General features: G+C 67.9%; 1 protein-coding gene across 1 annotated transcript in view; it reads left to right on the top strand.

Moving 5' to 3' along the window:
* Nucleotides 1-4304: 4304 nt before the first annotated feature.
* Nucleotides 4305-15858, top strand: part of PLXNA1 (plexin A1) — a 38638-nt gene continuing 27084 nt past the window's right edge. The window contains exons 1-2 of the mRNA XM_004692202.2: nucleotides 4305-5541; nucleotides 7073-7255. Coding sequence (XP_004692259.1) covers nucleotides 4354-5541; nucleotides 7073-7255 — 1371 coding nt within the window. The 5' untranslated portion in view covers nucleotides 4305-4353. The remainder of the gene's footprint in view (nucleotides 5542-7072; nucleotides 7256-15858) is intronic.

Raw genomic sequence — 15858 nt, forward strand, 5'->3', positions numbered from 1 at the left:
AGCTGTGCCCTCCGCCGGCCCTCGGGGCGCCGGGGTGGAAGTTGGAGTCGCTTCCTCGGGACTAGCGCCCGCATCCGCCCCCTCTGCCCAGGGTGTGAGGAGATGGGCGCCGTGTCCACCCCAGGCCTGCAGGGCCGCGCACCCAGCCTGGGAGGGGGCGGTGTGGGTGCCGCCCGGGAGGCCGCCCCGTTCGCCAGGGCCTTCTCGGCTTCCCCCTCGCAGGGCCTCTCCGGGGTCAGTCTGCTTTCCTCTGAGGCTTCCGATTGCTTCCTGGACAGTCCCGGGCCTGGAGTGCGGCATAGCTGCCTCGGGGAAGCCTCCGGGTAGGGGGAGCCGCGCTCCAGGGACGCCCCTGCCGGCTGTGAGAGCCCAGGTGTAGCAGAGAAAGGCCGGTGAGAGGGGTCCGGTGACTCCTGAGAGCCTGTAGCTGCCCCTGGCTCATCTGTGGGGTGCTGGGGCCACGCCCCTTGAAAGAAAGGGGTGTGTGTATGTGTTGGGGGATATGTGGACAGTGCCTCTGCTCCCGAAGCCTACCGGGTTGCTGTGCCTCTGTTGCTCCACCTCTTTCCATGCCGGGAGCTGGCTCTGGGTCTCTGGGTCTAGGTCTGTGCACAGGTGGGGCTCAGCCTTTGCTCCTCTGGGCCTTGGGGAGCAGCCCCGGGCCCCCGTGGCTCCCTGCTGGTTTGGGGTGTGCAGGAGAGGCCACCTCCTGCACCAGGCAGCCAAGCCTGCCCAGCCCTTGCGGAGCACACAGTTCCATGGCAGAGGCAGACCGAACCAGCGGTTCTGCTCCAGGGCGAGACCGCAGGTCAGCTGGGGAAGGTGACCTGGGAGACCCGGGAGCGGTGTTTCAGGCGGAGGGAGCACAGGCAGGTCTCTGAAGCCCGTGCGTGGCTGAGGTGGTGCTCGGGCGTGGGGGACAAACCCGGCACTGTGGACAAAGCAGAGGGCTCTTGGCTGGGCTCCTCTGGCCCCCGGTGGCGGCCTGTATGTTCGGGTCCTCCTCTGTGTCTGTAGTTGGCCAGGAGGACACACTTGAAGGGGTGGGCACTTTTTCCGAGCTGGGAATCGGGATCCTAGGGGCTCCAGCTCCCGATCGGCAGGACTCATCGCATCCATAGCGGGATGCTGGGGAGGTGGGTGACAGAGACTGCCCTCTCCCCATGTCACCTGTGGGGTCCCACCGAGCAGGAGGCAGTGTCTTCTCCATTCCCCTGTTCCCTAACCTGTGCGCACCCACACGTGAGTGGAAGGGGACGGGGCCTGGGATTTCCCCCTGATGTGGGCTCTCAGCCCTTTGTTTCTCTGCGTGAGGAGGAGTGGCCCGGGGCCAGGAGGGGAAAGGGCCTGCTGCTGTCTCCACGCCCCGCTGGACGACCGAGCCCACCTGCCCAGGAGTGCAGCCCGCCACCGTGGCCCCACTGCCTCTGGTCTGGCCTCTGTCTCCTTGGCCAGGCCGCAGCCGGGACGTCAGCTGTGCCCCCAGCACAGCCGTGCCGAGCCCCCAGCACAGCCTGAGCTGGAAGCGCAGTCATTCTCGGCGCCCCCCGAGTGGGCCAGCAGGCTCCACCCAAAATCACGCCTCTTGCCGCTTTGCGCTCAGAGTGCCCCCTCCCTGCCAGCTCCCACGTGCTTGGTCCTTCCCGAACAGGTGGAAAGGCCCCCCGGGGACATCTCCAGACCACAGTGGCTGGTTCGGCCCCCTCCCCGCCGCCAGGCCAGCGTCTGTTGCTGAGCCCTTCCCCCGCCCTGCTCGGCCCTCCCCAGCACCAGGCCAGCTTTGGCATGAAGGCACTTTCTCCTGGGTGCACTCGGGGCCTGTGGGAGTAGCACTCAGCAGGTCGGTCGAGTGTCCAGGATTCTGTAGGAGTCTGGGATTCCATGCCTGTCCTGCCAGGAATGGCCGGGTGACCTTGGGTCTATCAGCGCCCTGAGCCCTTATCTCTAAGAGAGGGAAAGTGACCTCGAGGGGTCTGCTGGTCCTCATTGGATGGTGAGCATGAGGGGCTCCTTCCCCGGGGCTTGGGATCCCTGCTTTCCAGGCCAGAGCCCCATGTCCTGGCCAGGCCCTTCCTGGCAGCCTATGTTTGGGGGAGGGGAGCAGGCCCAGGGCCAGGCTGGAGTTTGGATGGTGGCTTCTTCAGCTGGGTCTCTCCTGTTTAATATAAAAAGTAGGGCCCGTAATTGCATTAAGACGTGTATAATTATCCCGGAGGAGGGGCAAGCCCGGCCCCTGGTAATTGCAGGCCTGCTTTGAACTGATAAACGGTGAGTGATTCATGTTTTCTCTGGAGTTCACATCTACTCAGTGCTCAGCCCAGGCCCTGCGAGGAGCCTGTTCCCCCGCTCACCGCTGCCTGGGTCTCCTGAGCTCGTGGGGGTGGGGGCGGGAAGTTAGGCTGGGGACAGAGGACTCCTTTCCTGACCTCTGGAGGCCCCTGCTGCCTTCAGTTCTTGGGGTGATGTCTGGGCAGCTGGCAGCCTGCTGGGACAGTCCTCAAAGGCAGGGTGCCCTTGTTCTCTTTGCCGGGGACGCTGCCCAGGCCCCTCGCTTCCCTGAGTCTCAGTGTCCACCTGAGTGGTGGGCATGGGCAGGCCCTGGCCCTGCTCTGCCCTGCCCTTCATTCACTCTCAGGACTTCCTGGGACTAGGCGTGGCTTTGGGGGCACAAAAGCAAACCAAGAGCCAGACATTCTCACAGAGTTTCCTCCTAGTGGGAGAGTGGTCGGGACATGGAAGTCACAAAGCCACTGGCAGGTCCTGGGTTGCAGGTTAAATGGGGTGACTGAGTGAGAGGGCACCTTGCTGCCTTCAGCTAGCAGGTCAGGGAGACCACTCCACTGAGCCCCAAGCAGGTATGTCCCAGTCGAGGGGACGGTGAGTAGCCCTGGGCAGGCAGCGGAAGCCCCGCTCTCGGGCACGCTGGGTCCTGTCTAGTCTGTCCGTGTGCCGCACTGGGCCTGTAGAAGGCCTGCCTGTTGGGCCTCAGCTCCCTCACCTGTAAAATGGGCCCCTGGCTTCTTGCACGCCCTGCTGGGAGCAGCCTGGCTGGCATGGGTTTCCAGTCAGGAGGAGCGAGCGCCCCTGGCAGTCGGGACAGGCCCCTGCTGGCTCCCAGTGGGTATTCCGAGGATGGCACCTTTTGGGTGTGTCCCAGCCTCCCGCCCTCTACCCATGAGAGGAGATGCTCTCATCCCCGTTTACAGGGGGCACTGAGACTGGGGGGGAGGACGCATGAGCCCTGCTGTGGCCTGTGGCTACAGAGAGCCAGGCTGGTTAACCTGCTGTCCAGCTGTCAACTGCTGGGGACTTGGTGACCTCAGGGGCACTTGAGTAAAGCGGGCCAGGCTGCTATGAGGACACGGGGCTGTTGGTGGCCATGGGTGGGGCTGGGAGTTGAGGTCAGTGCTGACCCAAGTGGGAGCAGATTTGGGATGAAGCCGCCGGACGTGGTGGTGAAGGTGGGGCCTGGGGCGAGCTGCAGAGGCCCCGTGTGCCGGGAGGGGCAGATGGCTTTGAGTCTCTGGGCTGGCTGGCAGGGGCTGGGCAGGGCGGAGGTGCTGGAGGCCAGGGAGAGGCCGCCGCGGGGCGGGCTTCCGGAACCCCTCTCCCCTCTTTGGAGGATCTCCTGTTTCCTTGGGTTCTGGCTTTGCGAGGTAGCTGCCCAAGGGGCCTGAGGTCGGAGCTGGGAGAGGGAAGTGGGCCGCGCCGGTTGGCTGAAGTGGGAGCCGTGGGTAGAGGCGGACATACCTTGGCTTCTGGGTCACTCCTGGAGGCAGGGCTCCCGGTTCGGTTAGGGGTCTGGCTGGGCCAGCCAGTCAGTGGAGGGCCTGGGTAGCTTGTCTCGGTGGGAAGTGCTGCGAGGAGGGCCGTCAGGGCCCGAGAGGGCCACGTGTCCCCAGAGCCACGGCCGGGGCGTGAGGAGCTAGGTGGGGGTGACGGCTGAGTCGGGAGGTGGTGGTCTCCAAGTTGGCGTGTTGCCTGAGTGCCCAGTCTGGATCCCAGGCCCTTGTCACCCGCCTCCTTGTTCTGGGCCCAGGCCTGTCCTGGGCCGGTGGGGCGTGGCACTGCCCCAGAGACGGCTTGGTCTTGGGAGCGGTGAGCTGGGAGGCGCCCTCTGTGGGCCTCCGCTGTCCTGGGGGCTGGGTGCTCCCTGGAGGTGGAGCGGGGACAGAGGGGCCCTCGCAGAGAACTCGGGAGGCGGCGCGCATGCACGTGGCCGCCTGTGGGTGAGGGCCGTGCCCGCGCTCACGACCCTCGCCTGCCTGTTCTCCCCACAGGGTGGAGGCTCCCCGCCCCGTGATGCTCGCCCCCGTAGGACCTGCGCACCTCAGCCTGAGGCCCTGGCCCGCCATGCTGCTGCCACGGCTGAGCCCTCGGGCGCTCCCGGTGTTGCTGCTGCTGCTGTTGGGGGTAGCACGGGCGGCCGCGGGTGCGCCCAGGACAGGTGGGGGCCCGCGGCCTGCCTTCCGCACCTTCGCGGCCAGTGACTGGGGCCTCACCCACCTGGTGGTCCACGAGCAGACGGGCGAGGTCTATGTGGGCGCGGTGAACCGCATCTACAAGCTGTCGGGGAACCTGACGCTGCTGCGGGCCCACGTGACGGGCCCGGTGGAGGACAACGAGAAGTGCTACCCGCCCCCCAGCGTGCAGTCCTGCCCGCACGGCCTGGGCAGCACCGACAACGTCAACAAGCTGCTGCTGCTGGACTATGCCGCCAACCGCCTGCTGGCCTGCGGCAGCGCCTCCCAGGGCATCTGCCAGTTCCTCCGGCTCGACGACCTCTTCAAGCTGGGCGAGCCCCACCACCGCAAGGAGCACTACCTGTCGAGCGTGCGGGAGGCGGGCAGCATGGCGGGCGTGCTCATCGCCGGCCCCCCGGGCCAGGGCCAGGCCAAGCTCTTCGTGGGCACGCCTATCGACGGCAAGTCCGAGTACTTCCCCACGCTGTCCAGCCGCCGGCTCATGGCCAACGAGGAGGACGCCGACATGTTTGGCTTCGTGTACCAGGACGAGTTCGTGTCCTCCCAGCTCAAGATCCCGTCAGACACGCTGTCCAAGTTCCCGGCCTTTGACATCTACTACGTGTACAGCTTCCGCAGCGAGCAGTTCGTGTACTACCTCACCCTGCAGCTGGACACGCAGCTGACCTCGCCCGACGCCGCCGGCGAGCATTTCTTCACCTCCAAGATCGTGCGGCTCTGCGTGGACGACCCCAAGTTCTACTCCTACGTGGAGTTCCCCATCGGCTGCGAGCAGGCGGGGGTGGAGTACCGCCTGGTGCAGGACGCCTACCTGAGCCGCCCCGGCCGCGCCCTGGCCCACCAGCTGGGCCTGGCCGAGGACGAGGACGTGCTGTTCACCGTGTTTGCCCAAGGCCAGAAGAACCGCGTGAAGCCGCCCAAGGAGTCCGTGCTGTGCCTCTTCACGCTCAGGGCCATCAAGGAGCGGATCAAGGAGCGCATCCGCTCCTGCTACCGCGGCGAGGGCAAGCTCTCGCTGCCCTGGCTGCTCAACAAGGAGCTGGGCTGCATCAACTCGGTGAGTGAGCCCCGCCCGCCCCCTGCGGCCCCGCGCCCATCTCAGCCGCAGCCGCAGCTGTCCCCGCCCTGCGCAGCCCTGGGCTCGTTCCAGACGGCCATGCCGGCCGCCCGCCCGGGCGAGCTGAGATCCGGGTGCCCTCGTGTGCTGGCCCCGAGGCCTGCTCCTGACCCCCGTGACCCTGTTCCTCTCGGAGGCAGGAGGCAGGGCCTGGCCCGTAGTGCGCGGGCCGCACTGGACGTGCTGACCACATGCCTGGTGCTGGCCAGGTGCTTGCCGCCCGTCTTGTCTCCATTTTATAGGCAAGGCCACTGAGGCTCAGAGAGGTGAGGGGTCTTGCCGAGGCCCCACGGCCAGCAGAGACAGCCGGGAGCAGGCCCGGGCCGGTGGGCCAGAGCGCGGCTCACCCCGGCCCTAGTCACGTGGCCGGGTGCCCGCCCGGTCCGCAGGGGAGCCGGTGACGTGGGCGGCGCACGTGGCTGCCTGCTCATGCTCGGTAGCCGGCACACACGTGCTGAAACTGCGGGTGGCACCGCAGTGGCTCTGGCCTCACGGCTGACCTTGGACTGGCCGCTTCTTAGGGCAGTGGGTGACAGAGCCAGGATGTCGCCCAGTTCGGGGCCAGCCTAACGCTCTGCCCCTTTCTTAGGGACTTCTGGGTGGCCTCGGAGAGGCCCGGCCCCTCTCTGACCCCAGGTTCCCTGTCTGTCTACTAGGTGACACTGGTCTGTTTTCAGGGCAGAATGGGCTCATGAGGACCCCGTGAGCCCGTCTTTGTCACTAGCTTATGGAGGCCCGTGGTGACGGGCATCCTCCACGCCGAGGCCCCGCCACCGCCTGTGCGCCCGCCCCCCTTGGCCTTCCGAGGAAGGCCTTTGCTTTCTGCTGTATGGATGCAGCCACAGCCTGCCCAGGTCACATGGTCGCCTGCACCCCTGTGCCCACAGCTGGGCCTGCCCCGTCCTGGGCTTTGTGCCTCTGGTCTCATGGCCCCCGGCCAGGTGCCAGTGACCACCCCAGGACACTGGGCCCAGCCCCCTGTGGCTCCCCTGCTCCTGGATTGGCCTCCTGCCCACACACCTGCCCAGTCTGCTGCAGGAACAGCCAGCTGCCCTTGTCCCCTGGCCCCTGCCTCGCAGGGCCTGCCCCTCTGCCCCGTCTCCTCCGGAGCCTGGGCCACTCCTCTTGGCTGGGCCCCTTCCTTTGTCTTAGAGGTGACCGTTGGCTCCGGTTCCCAGCGGCCCTCCCTGGCCTAGCCTCCACGTACCTGTTCCCCAGCCCCGGGCTGTCCTCTGAGGCCATCACAGGTGCAGAGGGCCCTGGCCGGGGCTCCATGGGACACCTCTGGCAGGCCCTGTGCAGCAGGTGTGTGTGGCCTGGACTGCTGTCAGCTGTGCGGGCCAGGCCCCGCGAGGACGGCCTGGCTGGCCAGTGCCCACCGCAGGTGTGGTGGGGCCGCCCTGGCTGTCCCCAGGAGCAGGCCTCGGGATGAGCAGGGCGCCTCCAGGCCTGACCCTCTCCCCTCCCACAGCCCCTGCAGATTGACGACGACTTCTGCGGGCAGGACTTCAACCAGCCACTGGGGGGCACGGTCACCATCGAGGGCACACCCCTGTTTGTGGACAAGGACGACGGCCTGACCGCTGTGGCTGCCTACGCCTACCGGGGTCGCACCGTGGTGTTCGCAGGCACGCGCAGCGGCCGCATTCGGAAGGTCAGGCCTGCGGGGGGCGGAGGGGGCCCCGGGGCGTGAGAGGGCCTTGCTCTGTGACGTCAGGAGCCGGGGGTGCTGTTTCAGTGCTGGGTCCTGTGATCACGAAGGGCTCAGACAGGCGGGGGGACCCCTGAGGATCCCAGCTTGAGCCCCTGTGCGCCTCCTTCTCCTGGCCCCTCTGGGACTGTCAGCCCCCTGTAGAAGCCCTGGCTGGGGCCCAGGGGCCAGCTGTGGTAGGGATCTGGCCACCCTGCCACCCCCTGGAGGCGCAGAGGGGCTCTCAGAGGACACTCGACAGCCTCCTGGGAAAGCTGTGTGGGGGGGGCCAGGGCATGCGCGCACAGCCCCCTCCTCTTCTGGGGATCCAGTGTCTGCTGAGGCAGCGCTCTGCAGAGTGCAGGGCCCCGCCCCGGCCCTGCATAGAGACAGCAAGGCCAAGGGCAGGGCAAGGGCAGTGCCCTGCACCCCCACCCCGCCGGGCGTGAGCAAAACGTGGTGACCGCAGTGAAGACCGCTCTGGGGCCCTCCGCGTGAGGCCGACACCGCCTGAGGGGCCGGCGAGAGTTAGGCTGCGTGGCGCTAGTCTGGAGCTGGGCATGGAGGACTCCCTGGAGGGGCGGGAGGGGGGAAGGCCCAACTTGGTGGTCGGGTGGGGTCCAGGCCGGGGCGGGCCTGCTGTGGATGAAATAACAGCTGTCCTGAGGCCTGGTGCTGACACAGCTCTCCGCCCTCAAGTGCCCGTGGGTGGGGGCTGGGCCCGGGGCCAGCAGGGGCCAGGCCTGCTCTCGGCCTTTGGGCTGGGATGTGCGGGGGGGGGGGGGGGTCTCCCCAGCTGCCACAGTGGGTGCCCTGGAAATGATATCCCACTGCCTGCTGGCTTTGTGACCTCAGGAAAGGCTCTCACGCCCACCCCACCAAGCCTCAAGTCCCTGTCTGTGAGAGAAATCTGGAGGTGCAGGCTCTGTGCTGCGCTGGCCCCGAGGCCATTGGGCTGGCTGCTGATGGTGGGGCACCGGGGGGCTCTGGCCACGGTGCTCGTGAGGCTGAGTCCTGCTGGCCCGACCACCCGGCTCACTGCTGGGCAAGGGCAGGCGGCCCCCGTGCGCCCCGTCTGCAGAGCTCTGTTCCCCAGTGCTGCCCGCCCCGCCCTGGCCAGGGCGTGGGGGTGCTGCTTGTGGTCCTGGGGTAGAACCCGCCCCCCAGCATGCTCCCTCCTCCCACACCAGGGAGTGCACGTGGTGGGGAAGGGAGAGGATAGGGCCAGCGGAGCACCGGGGACGGGGACGTGGACGTGTTGGCCAGTTGTGTCCTCCCGGTGGGGAGGACTGGATGCAGCACCCAGGGTTGGCCCCCTCCACCAGGTGGGGCTTCTGGGCTGGGAGTGTCCCTTCTGATGGCTGGTGGGGCCTGCAGCTGGCTGAGGCGCTGTCTGCGCCCACGGGCCACCCTGGGAGGCTGGGAGGACGGGTTGGTCCGGCCCTGCCTCCTGCCTGCGCCCTCAGGCTCAGGCCTCACCGCCCCCACCCCCCCACACGCCAAGAACAAAGTCCCACTCCTCTGCCCCCGTTGCCACCTGGGTGGGAGTCTGTTTGCTCCTGCTTTTCTGCCTCCCCGCCCCCTCCCAAAGAGGAGAAACTGAGGCTCGGTGGATGTTGGCATTGGCGGGGATTCACAGCTGGAGGGAGACCCCACCCCGCCCCAAAGCCCCCTGCTGGTGCCGGCTCCTTCTGCTCCAGATCACCGGGCCTGGTAGAGGGTGGGCTGTGCTTGGGGGCTGCAGTGGGTCTTCAAGTTGGGGAGATCGTGTTGATTTTGAGGCTCGCCCTTAGAGATGTGTCCCCGCCTTGCGCTCTCGGCCTGCCGCCTGCCACCCCCGACATCCCCTGCCTGAGTAGAGGGAGTCCGGGAAGCAGCGCGTGGTTGTGCACTCCTGGGCCAGTCAGTCACTCACCCCTCACACACAGGCTGCGCTCAGCACGGTCCCCCGCCCCCAGCCGCCCGGGCCTCAGTCGCCCTGAGCCGTGGCGGGGAGGGTGCGGAGGTGCGCTGGCCTGGCCCGGCGTCCTCCTGCTCCGCCCCGGAGGTGCGGAGAGGGCACGAGGCTCCTCCCGGCCGCGTGTCAGTGGGGACTGAGCCACCGCAGCAGAGGCACCGGCGCGGCGCGCTGGTTCCGGCCGCTCGTCTGTCGTAGCCTTCCCTGTGCCAGGCCCCTTGGGGAGAGAAAACGGAGACACCCTCGTTGGTGATCCTTCTCCCCCAGGTCTGGGCACTGGGCCCCTGCCTGACTGCTTCGCCCTCTACCCCCACCAGACTCCGGGGGGCCACTGACAGACCCTGCTGTGCCCTGGGGCCAGGCTGGGCATGTGCTCCTGCCCTCCGCCCGCCTACGGAGCCTTTCAGGCCTGTTGTCCCACCGCCCATGTTGCAGCTGTGGTCTGGAGAAGGGCAGGGGCAAGTGCCCGCCCCCACCCCACCGCCCCTTACCAGGCTTCCAGTTTTCCATTTCACTCTGCCCACCTCTGATCTCCCTAGCCCTGCAGCCGTGAACCCCGAAAGGGTCACTGCCCGGCTTGGCGTGGGCCACTCTGTGGTGGGGCCTGGTCTGGGGCTGCAGGATTCGCCCTCCTTCCTCATTCCTCCCATGTAGGCCTCATCCTGGCGATGGGCTGACTGAGGTCAGGAGTGAGTCAGGAAGGGTGACCCTTGGGGGGCGTCTGGTGTGGCCCGCCTTGCTGGCCCGCCTGACTGCCTCTCTTGGGGCCCTAGGGAGCACCAGGCCCTCAGGGTGAAATCCGCACCCTTCTTGCCTTGAGGCTTGCCCAGGGCTGGCTCCACTGTGCTCCTAGGGACAGGGTGGAGGGGACAGACGCCTTCTGCCCTTTGACCTGTCGTGCTAGAGCCTGCACCGTGATGACGCCAAGCACTGCTGGACCTAGAAAGCAGGCCTGCTGTGCTGGCCAGGCCCCGCCCCTCCCCAGCTTCAGTGCGACGCCTTCCTGGCTTTTAAAGGTGACTGAGGAGCTCAGGGACAGAAATGGCCCTGGGCCAGCCGCCCCCCTCTCCTCGCCCCCCCGCCAACATATAAAAGTGTAGCCCATTAATTTAAGACCTGCCAACTTCAGCTGCTCAGAGCTGCCTGGGGGTGCCCCCAGCCCCCTGCCCTTCCCCAGAGGCCTGCACACCACCTGCTTCCCCCCCTTTCCCAGGCCGGCTGTCCTCCTGGGCTGACATCCCCAGCCTGTGTGTGTGCCCCGCCCACCCCAGCCCGCTGTGGCCTCCAGGGACCCATGGCTTCTGACGGGCATTCCCAAGGTGGCCCTGGGCTGAGTCCTTGAGCCCTCAGGAGTCAGCCCAGGTACCCAGGTAGGCAGGGAGAAAAGAGGCCCTGGACTTCTGCCAGCCTGTGCCACCCGGCCCCTCCCCAGCCTGGGGCTGTCTCTGACTGACTCTCCCTTTCTGCAAAGCTAAGTTGAGGTCACTCCCTGCCCTGTGGGCTGACGAGGGACGCCTCCGGGCCAGTCCCAAGCCACCCTGTCCCTGTGCAGGGCCCCGGGGCTAGGCTGAGTTTGCTTGTGAGTGGCCCTGCCTCTGATGGCCATGCCAGGCGGGACGGTCGTCACCCCAAACATCCGGTTTTTCAAGAGAATCTGGAAACCCATATTTTGTGTGAGGTCTCTTGGTTGTGAAGCGTTGGCAGCAAAACACGTTTTTAGAAAGTGTTACGGGCTAGCCCAGGCTTGCTGTGGGCTCCCGGTATGTGGCCTGGGGAAGCTGGGCGATGGCACAGGGCATGGGCCTCCAGGGGGCCTCGGGTCACTGCCCAGCTGGGCTCCAGGCCAGGGCCGGGACGGAGAGTGCGGCCCGGTGGTGCCCTCCTCCAGGGCCTCGGTTTTCTTCCTGGATGTCCGGCGTGTGATGCCTGGGGGTGCCGGGGGCCACGGGCAGGCTGTCTGCACTCCTTCCTTCCTGTGCATTCTGTGTGAGCGAGCCCAGGACTGCGGCCTGCGGGCCGCCGGGACCCCACTCCGCGGCTGGGGCGTGGCTGCTGGGCTGGCTGGTGCTGCTCTGGTGTGGGTGCTGGGAGGGGGACCCCTCCTCCCCAGAGGCCCTCAGAGCCCTGAAAGCAGCGCTTTGAGGGCGGCGTCCCACTGCCCTGACCCCGGCGCCCGGGAGGCACACGAGCGTGCTGGCTCCCCTGTTCCCTGGAGCCCCCTCCTGCGGGTCAGCCCCCCGCCCCAAGGGTCACCTCCACTCTGAGGGCTTTCTTGCCGCCTCCCGGACGCCTGTGGCCGAGTCACAGCAGGCCCGCTCGTCTTCCCTCCTTGCTCAGCTGGCGCTTGGTGCCGCGCCCGGTGCCGTGCCCCTCCCTCTGGGCGGGCTCTGGGCTGCGGTGCCGCACCGGTCAGCCATGCACCGGTCAGCCGTGCACCGGTCAGCCGTGCACCGGTCAGCCGTCTGTCTCCTCGGGTTGGCCTCAGGGGGGCTGTGCGCACTCTTGCCCTTTGTCCCGTCTCTACAACAGTCCCTGTGGGTGTTTCCAGAACCAGAGGGGGACGTGTGGCAGCCGCGGCAGGAGTGGGGGCAGCTAGGCCCTGGCTGTGCTCCGTTCCTGCCCCAGGGGCGCTCTGCTGCCATCTTAGCTGCTGCACTCGGCGCCGCTGGTGTGGGGCAGAGGCCCCCGGAACACGGTGGCCCTGAGGTTGTCTGACAGCTAGATGTGATGTCGTATCCTGGGAAGGGTCCAGGCCCTCGTCCCCTGTGCTGCACAAGAGTGGGTGCCCAGCCCTTCTCCCCAGGCACCAGTGAGGGTCACCAACAGGCACGAGGGTCCTGCCCCAGGCTCTGCACTCGGCCTGCTTTCCTGAGGTCTGGGGGGGTCAGGCCCTTGCTGGGCACTGTCAGGCGTAGACTGGCACAGTCCCCAGCAGGCCCAAGTTCAGGGCCAGCCGGAGGGGCCAGCCTCACAGTGACCCCAGGTTTCTACCCACAATGCACCGCTGCCTGCCCCCATAGCAGTCGCAGCACAGCACACTGCTCCCGGGACCCGTCCGCCGTGGAGGCCGGGGTGTGGGCATGCCTGGCAGCCTGGAAGCGGGGGACGAAGGCCAGAGCAGCCAGGGAGCCGGTGCCACGGGGACGGTGTTGTGGAGAGAGGAGCAGCAGGGCCTGAGCTCAGGCGAGCCCCAGTGCACACTGACCACCCACCAGGCGGTGCTGGGGAGCTGCGGGGAGCCTGAGGTTCCGGCCCCCTTTCTCTGCGTGTGGTGGCAGTTCCCTGGTGACTTGCAGGGGGCTGGGAGCCGGAGGGTCATGGTGACTGAGGAAGTGGAAGGGGCAGCGTTGACCTGAGCTGTAGCTGGGGGCCTGAGCTGTAGCTGGTGGGGGCCTTGGTGATGCGGCTCCGGGAGGGCCCAGGGGGTGGGCTGGCCCCGACGCCAGGACGGCCAACTGGGTGGCCACTGCTGCCTGCCCAGCAAGCCTGCCCTAGCTGAGAGCTGGTGAAAGCCCGCTGCAGCGGGCACCCTGGCCGGGTCCCGCCGAGGGCAGCTGCATCAGGCAAGTGACGGGAGCTGGGCCTCTGCGCCGCCGCGCTGTCTTCATGCAGCATCCACACTGGTGGCAGGTTTGAGGGCAGCGCTGCCCCTGTGCCCATGCCGGCAGCCTCGGGGGCCCACACCCCGGCAGCTTCCAAGCTGATCGCTTTCCCCCCCTTTGAACCCATGAGCTTCCGATTCTCGCCCGCCCCGAGGGGCTTGTCTGCCCACAGGTGAGGAGAGCGGGGCGGGGGGACCCCGCACTGCCGGCCTGCGCTCCACTTGCTGTGTGAGGGTTGGCGGTGAGGAAGACAAGATTCCTGGGACCCTGCACCCCCCTCTTGCCAGGTGTGTCTGGCCCAATTATAGCCACCGAGCCTCGTGCAAATCATGTTTTAATTACCCAATTACTGCCAAGAGGAAATTGGTAATTGCTTTTCCAGTATCAAATTCCTTCTGGCCTTTCTGAGAATGGACCCAGGAAAGGGCCTGAACTTGTCCCCAGCCAGAGGAGGGGTCCTGTGGTGGCGATCTGGGAGGGGCAGGGCTCTGGGGCTGGGTCCGTCTGGCCAGCAGGGGGAGTGGGCTCTCTGCCCCTTGGCCGTCCATTGAGGGGAGGCAGCGGCCCCACTCCTCACACAGCCCCCCAGGGGCTGACAGCGGGGCTGGCAGCGGCATCTGCAGGGAGCCTGCCCAGTGGTCCCAGCACCGTGGCCAGCCTGCCGGCTGCTGCCCCTGCCCTGTCCCCGCCCGCCCTGAGGTCCTCTCCTGCTCCTCGCCGGCCCCACCCTCACGCAGAGAGCAGAAATCAGCCCCACGCTGCAGATGGGGGCATGCAGCCATGTCGGGGCGGGCAGGGACTCTCCCCTCTCCGGCCGAGGCCAAACCGGGCAGCCCCTGCCTCTGGGCAGCTAGGGCGCGTGCCGGCCTTGGCGAGCAGCCTGGGCGGCCAGACATCCTCCCTGGCGCCCCCGCCTGCCCTCACCCGGAGAATGGGTCCTTTGTTGGCTTGGGGCTGGACGGACAGCTGACCTGGCCGGGCCATCAGCTGCCTGCCCTCAGCAGTCGGCCAGGGCCCCGTGGTGCGGACTGGGGCAGCCTGCGAGGCCAGCATGGAGCTCGGCTCCCCAGGGTCGGGGCCGCCTCCCGGGTCCTGGGCAGGGCTCCCTTGGCAACCCCCCGCCTGGCACGTCCTGAGTGCCTGTTGCCTGTTGGCCAGGGGTGAGGGGTTCAGCCTGCGCCCCAGCGCCTCTGTGGGTGCCTTGCTCCATGTGCACCTTGCTTGGCACTGAGAAGCCGCTGGGCTCTGCCCCTCTGTGGGGCTGCCCACGGCCCTTGTGCCAGGGCCCACAACCCCAGGGGGACTCCTCAGTGTGCAGGGGGCCTGGGAAGACCCAGGATGGAAAGGTGGGTGGGTGGGGTGACCCCGTCCCTTGGGTCCGGGCCTGGGGGGTGCCTGGGCCCTCTGCCTGCGGCCCTTGTGCCGGGGAGGATGGGCAGTCCCACTCAAGTCACCTAGGAAGAGGGAGGGGTGGCTTCATGGGGAAGGGCAGTGGGGGCAGAGCGGGACTTTGGACCTGAGGACCTCTGTGGTGGGAGGTGGGGGAGCGGCAGTGGGGCCAGACACGGAAGGTTCTGGCAGTCTGTGGGAAGTAGTTTGCAGAGCCTGGAGGCGACAGCTGGGAGGAGAGTGGGAGCTGCTGGGTCTCCTGTCTGCCCCGTGCCTCAGCCGCCCGCGTGGGCCTCCCCAGGTGGGTGGCCTGGAGAGGACAGCTGTGGGCAGGGGTGTGGCGCTGGCACGCGCCTGTGTCCTGCCGTCCTGCCGTCCTGCCAGCTGTCTGGCCCGACGCCCGCCCTGAGCGCCCCTTCTCCCCGGGACTCCCTCCCGGCGACTGCTGGTCCCTCCCTCGCTTTCTGGACCGACCGGGTCCGGGCGCCGCTGCCCGTCGGGGCAGGCCCACGAGCCTCGGTGTGCCTGTCTGTGCCCAGCCCCGTCCTGCCACTGCCGCGCCACAGCAGCCAGAGCCCGAGCTTCCTTTCCCTGCCTGCAGCCCCCCCACTGTCACGCGCGTGCAGGGGCAGTGGCCTCGCCCCGTGCCCCTGCTTGACCCGCGCCCTCCCGTGGCGCCCCGTCTCCTGGGGCCTGCCCGAGTATGTATGGGGCATCCTTGTGCGGGGCAGGTGGGTGGACAGACGGGTGCACGCTGAAGGACAGCTGGATGCGCGTGCTCCCCACTGCCACCTGCTGCAGCTGTCGGGCCGCCTGTCAGAGTCGGCGTGCTGCCGGCTGGGGTCCAGGCATTCCTGAGCCCGTGCCTGGCTGCTTCCCTGTCCCCCACCCCAGCATCCTGGGGAGGAGGCCTGTAGCCCTGCGTGCCGGGCCTGGGAGCAGGGGCAGGCACCCAGCTTCCAGTGGTGAGCGCCACCAGACGCGGGGCTCTGGGGAGGGCCGTGGACACGGTGCGGCGACGGCTGGGGGCTGTGCAGGCCCGGAGCAGCCGAGGCCCGGGGCCAGGGGCGAGCCAGAGCCACGTCAGGTGGCCTGGGCCTCCTGGGGCGCCAGCCCTGCCTCCTCGCCCTCCTGCCCGGTCTTGGCCTCTGTGCGGGCTGCCCCGCTGGGGGCGTGGCTGCCTGCGGGGGTTTGGGGACTGCTGTGGCCTCTGGTCCCAGCACTGCTTGGCTCTTAGCTAGGCTCCAGGATTGCTTGGCCTGGAGCTTTTCTGAGGAATCTCGCCCCATCGCACAGGTAGGAAACCACGGCCAACGGTTTAGCGCCTCACTGCGCTGCGCAGCTGGGCGTGTCTGAGCAGGGTGCGTTCAGACACTGGACTCGGGGCTCTCTGACCCCTCCGCGCCACCCGCGGCCTGCCTGCGCCTGACTGGCTTGAGGGGCGTCCTGGGCTCCCTGTGAGTGGGCTGCACCCAGAGCAGGTCTAGTGTTTGGAGTTTGCTGGGTGCCGACAGGGATCCTTTGCGGCTGCCCCACAGGGCACTGCGGCTGGATCGCTGTGGCCTCCCCGCCAGCAGCCCTCTCCCAGAGGCCGGGGTCAGCAGCCCTCTCCCAGAGGC

The sequence above is a fragment of the Condylura cristata genome, unplaced genomic scaffold (genome assembly GCF_000260355.1).
Source record: "Condylura cristata isolate star-nosed mole 26May11 unplaced genomic scaffold, ConCri1.0 scaffold00033, whole genome shotgun sequence".
Taxonomy (NCBI): Eukaryota; Metazoa; Chordata; class Mammalia; order Eulipotyphla; family Talpidae; genus Condylura; species Condylura cristata.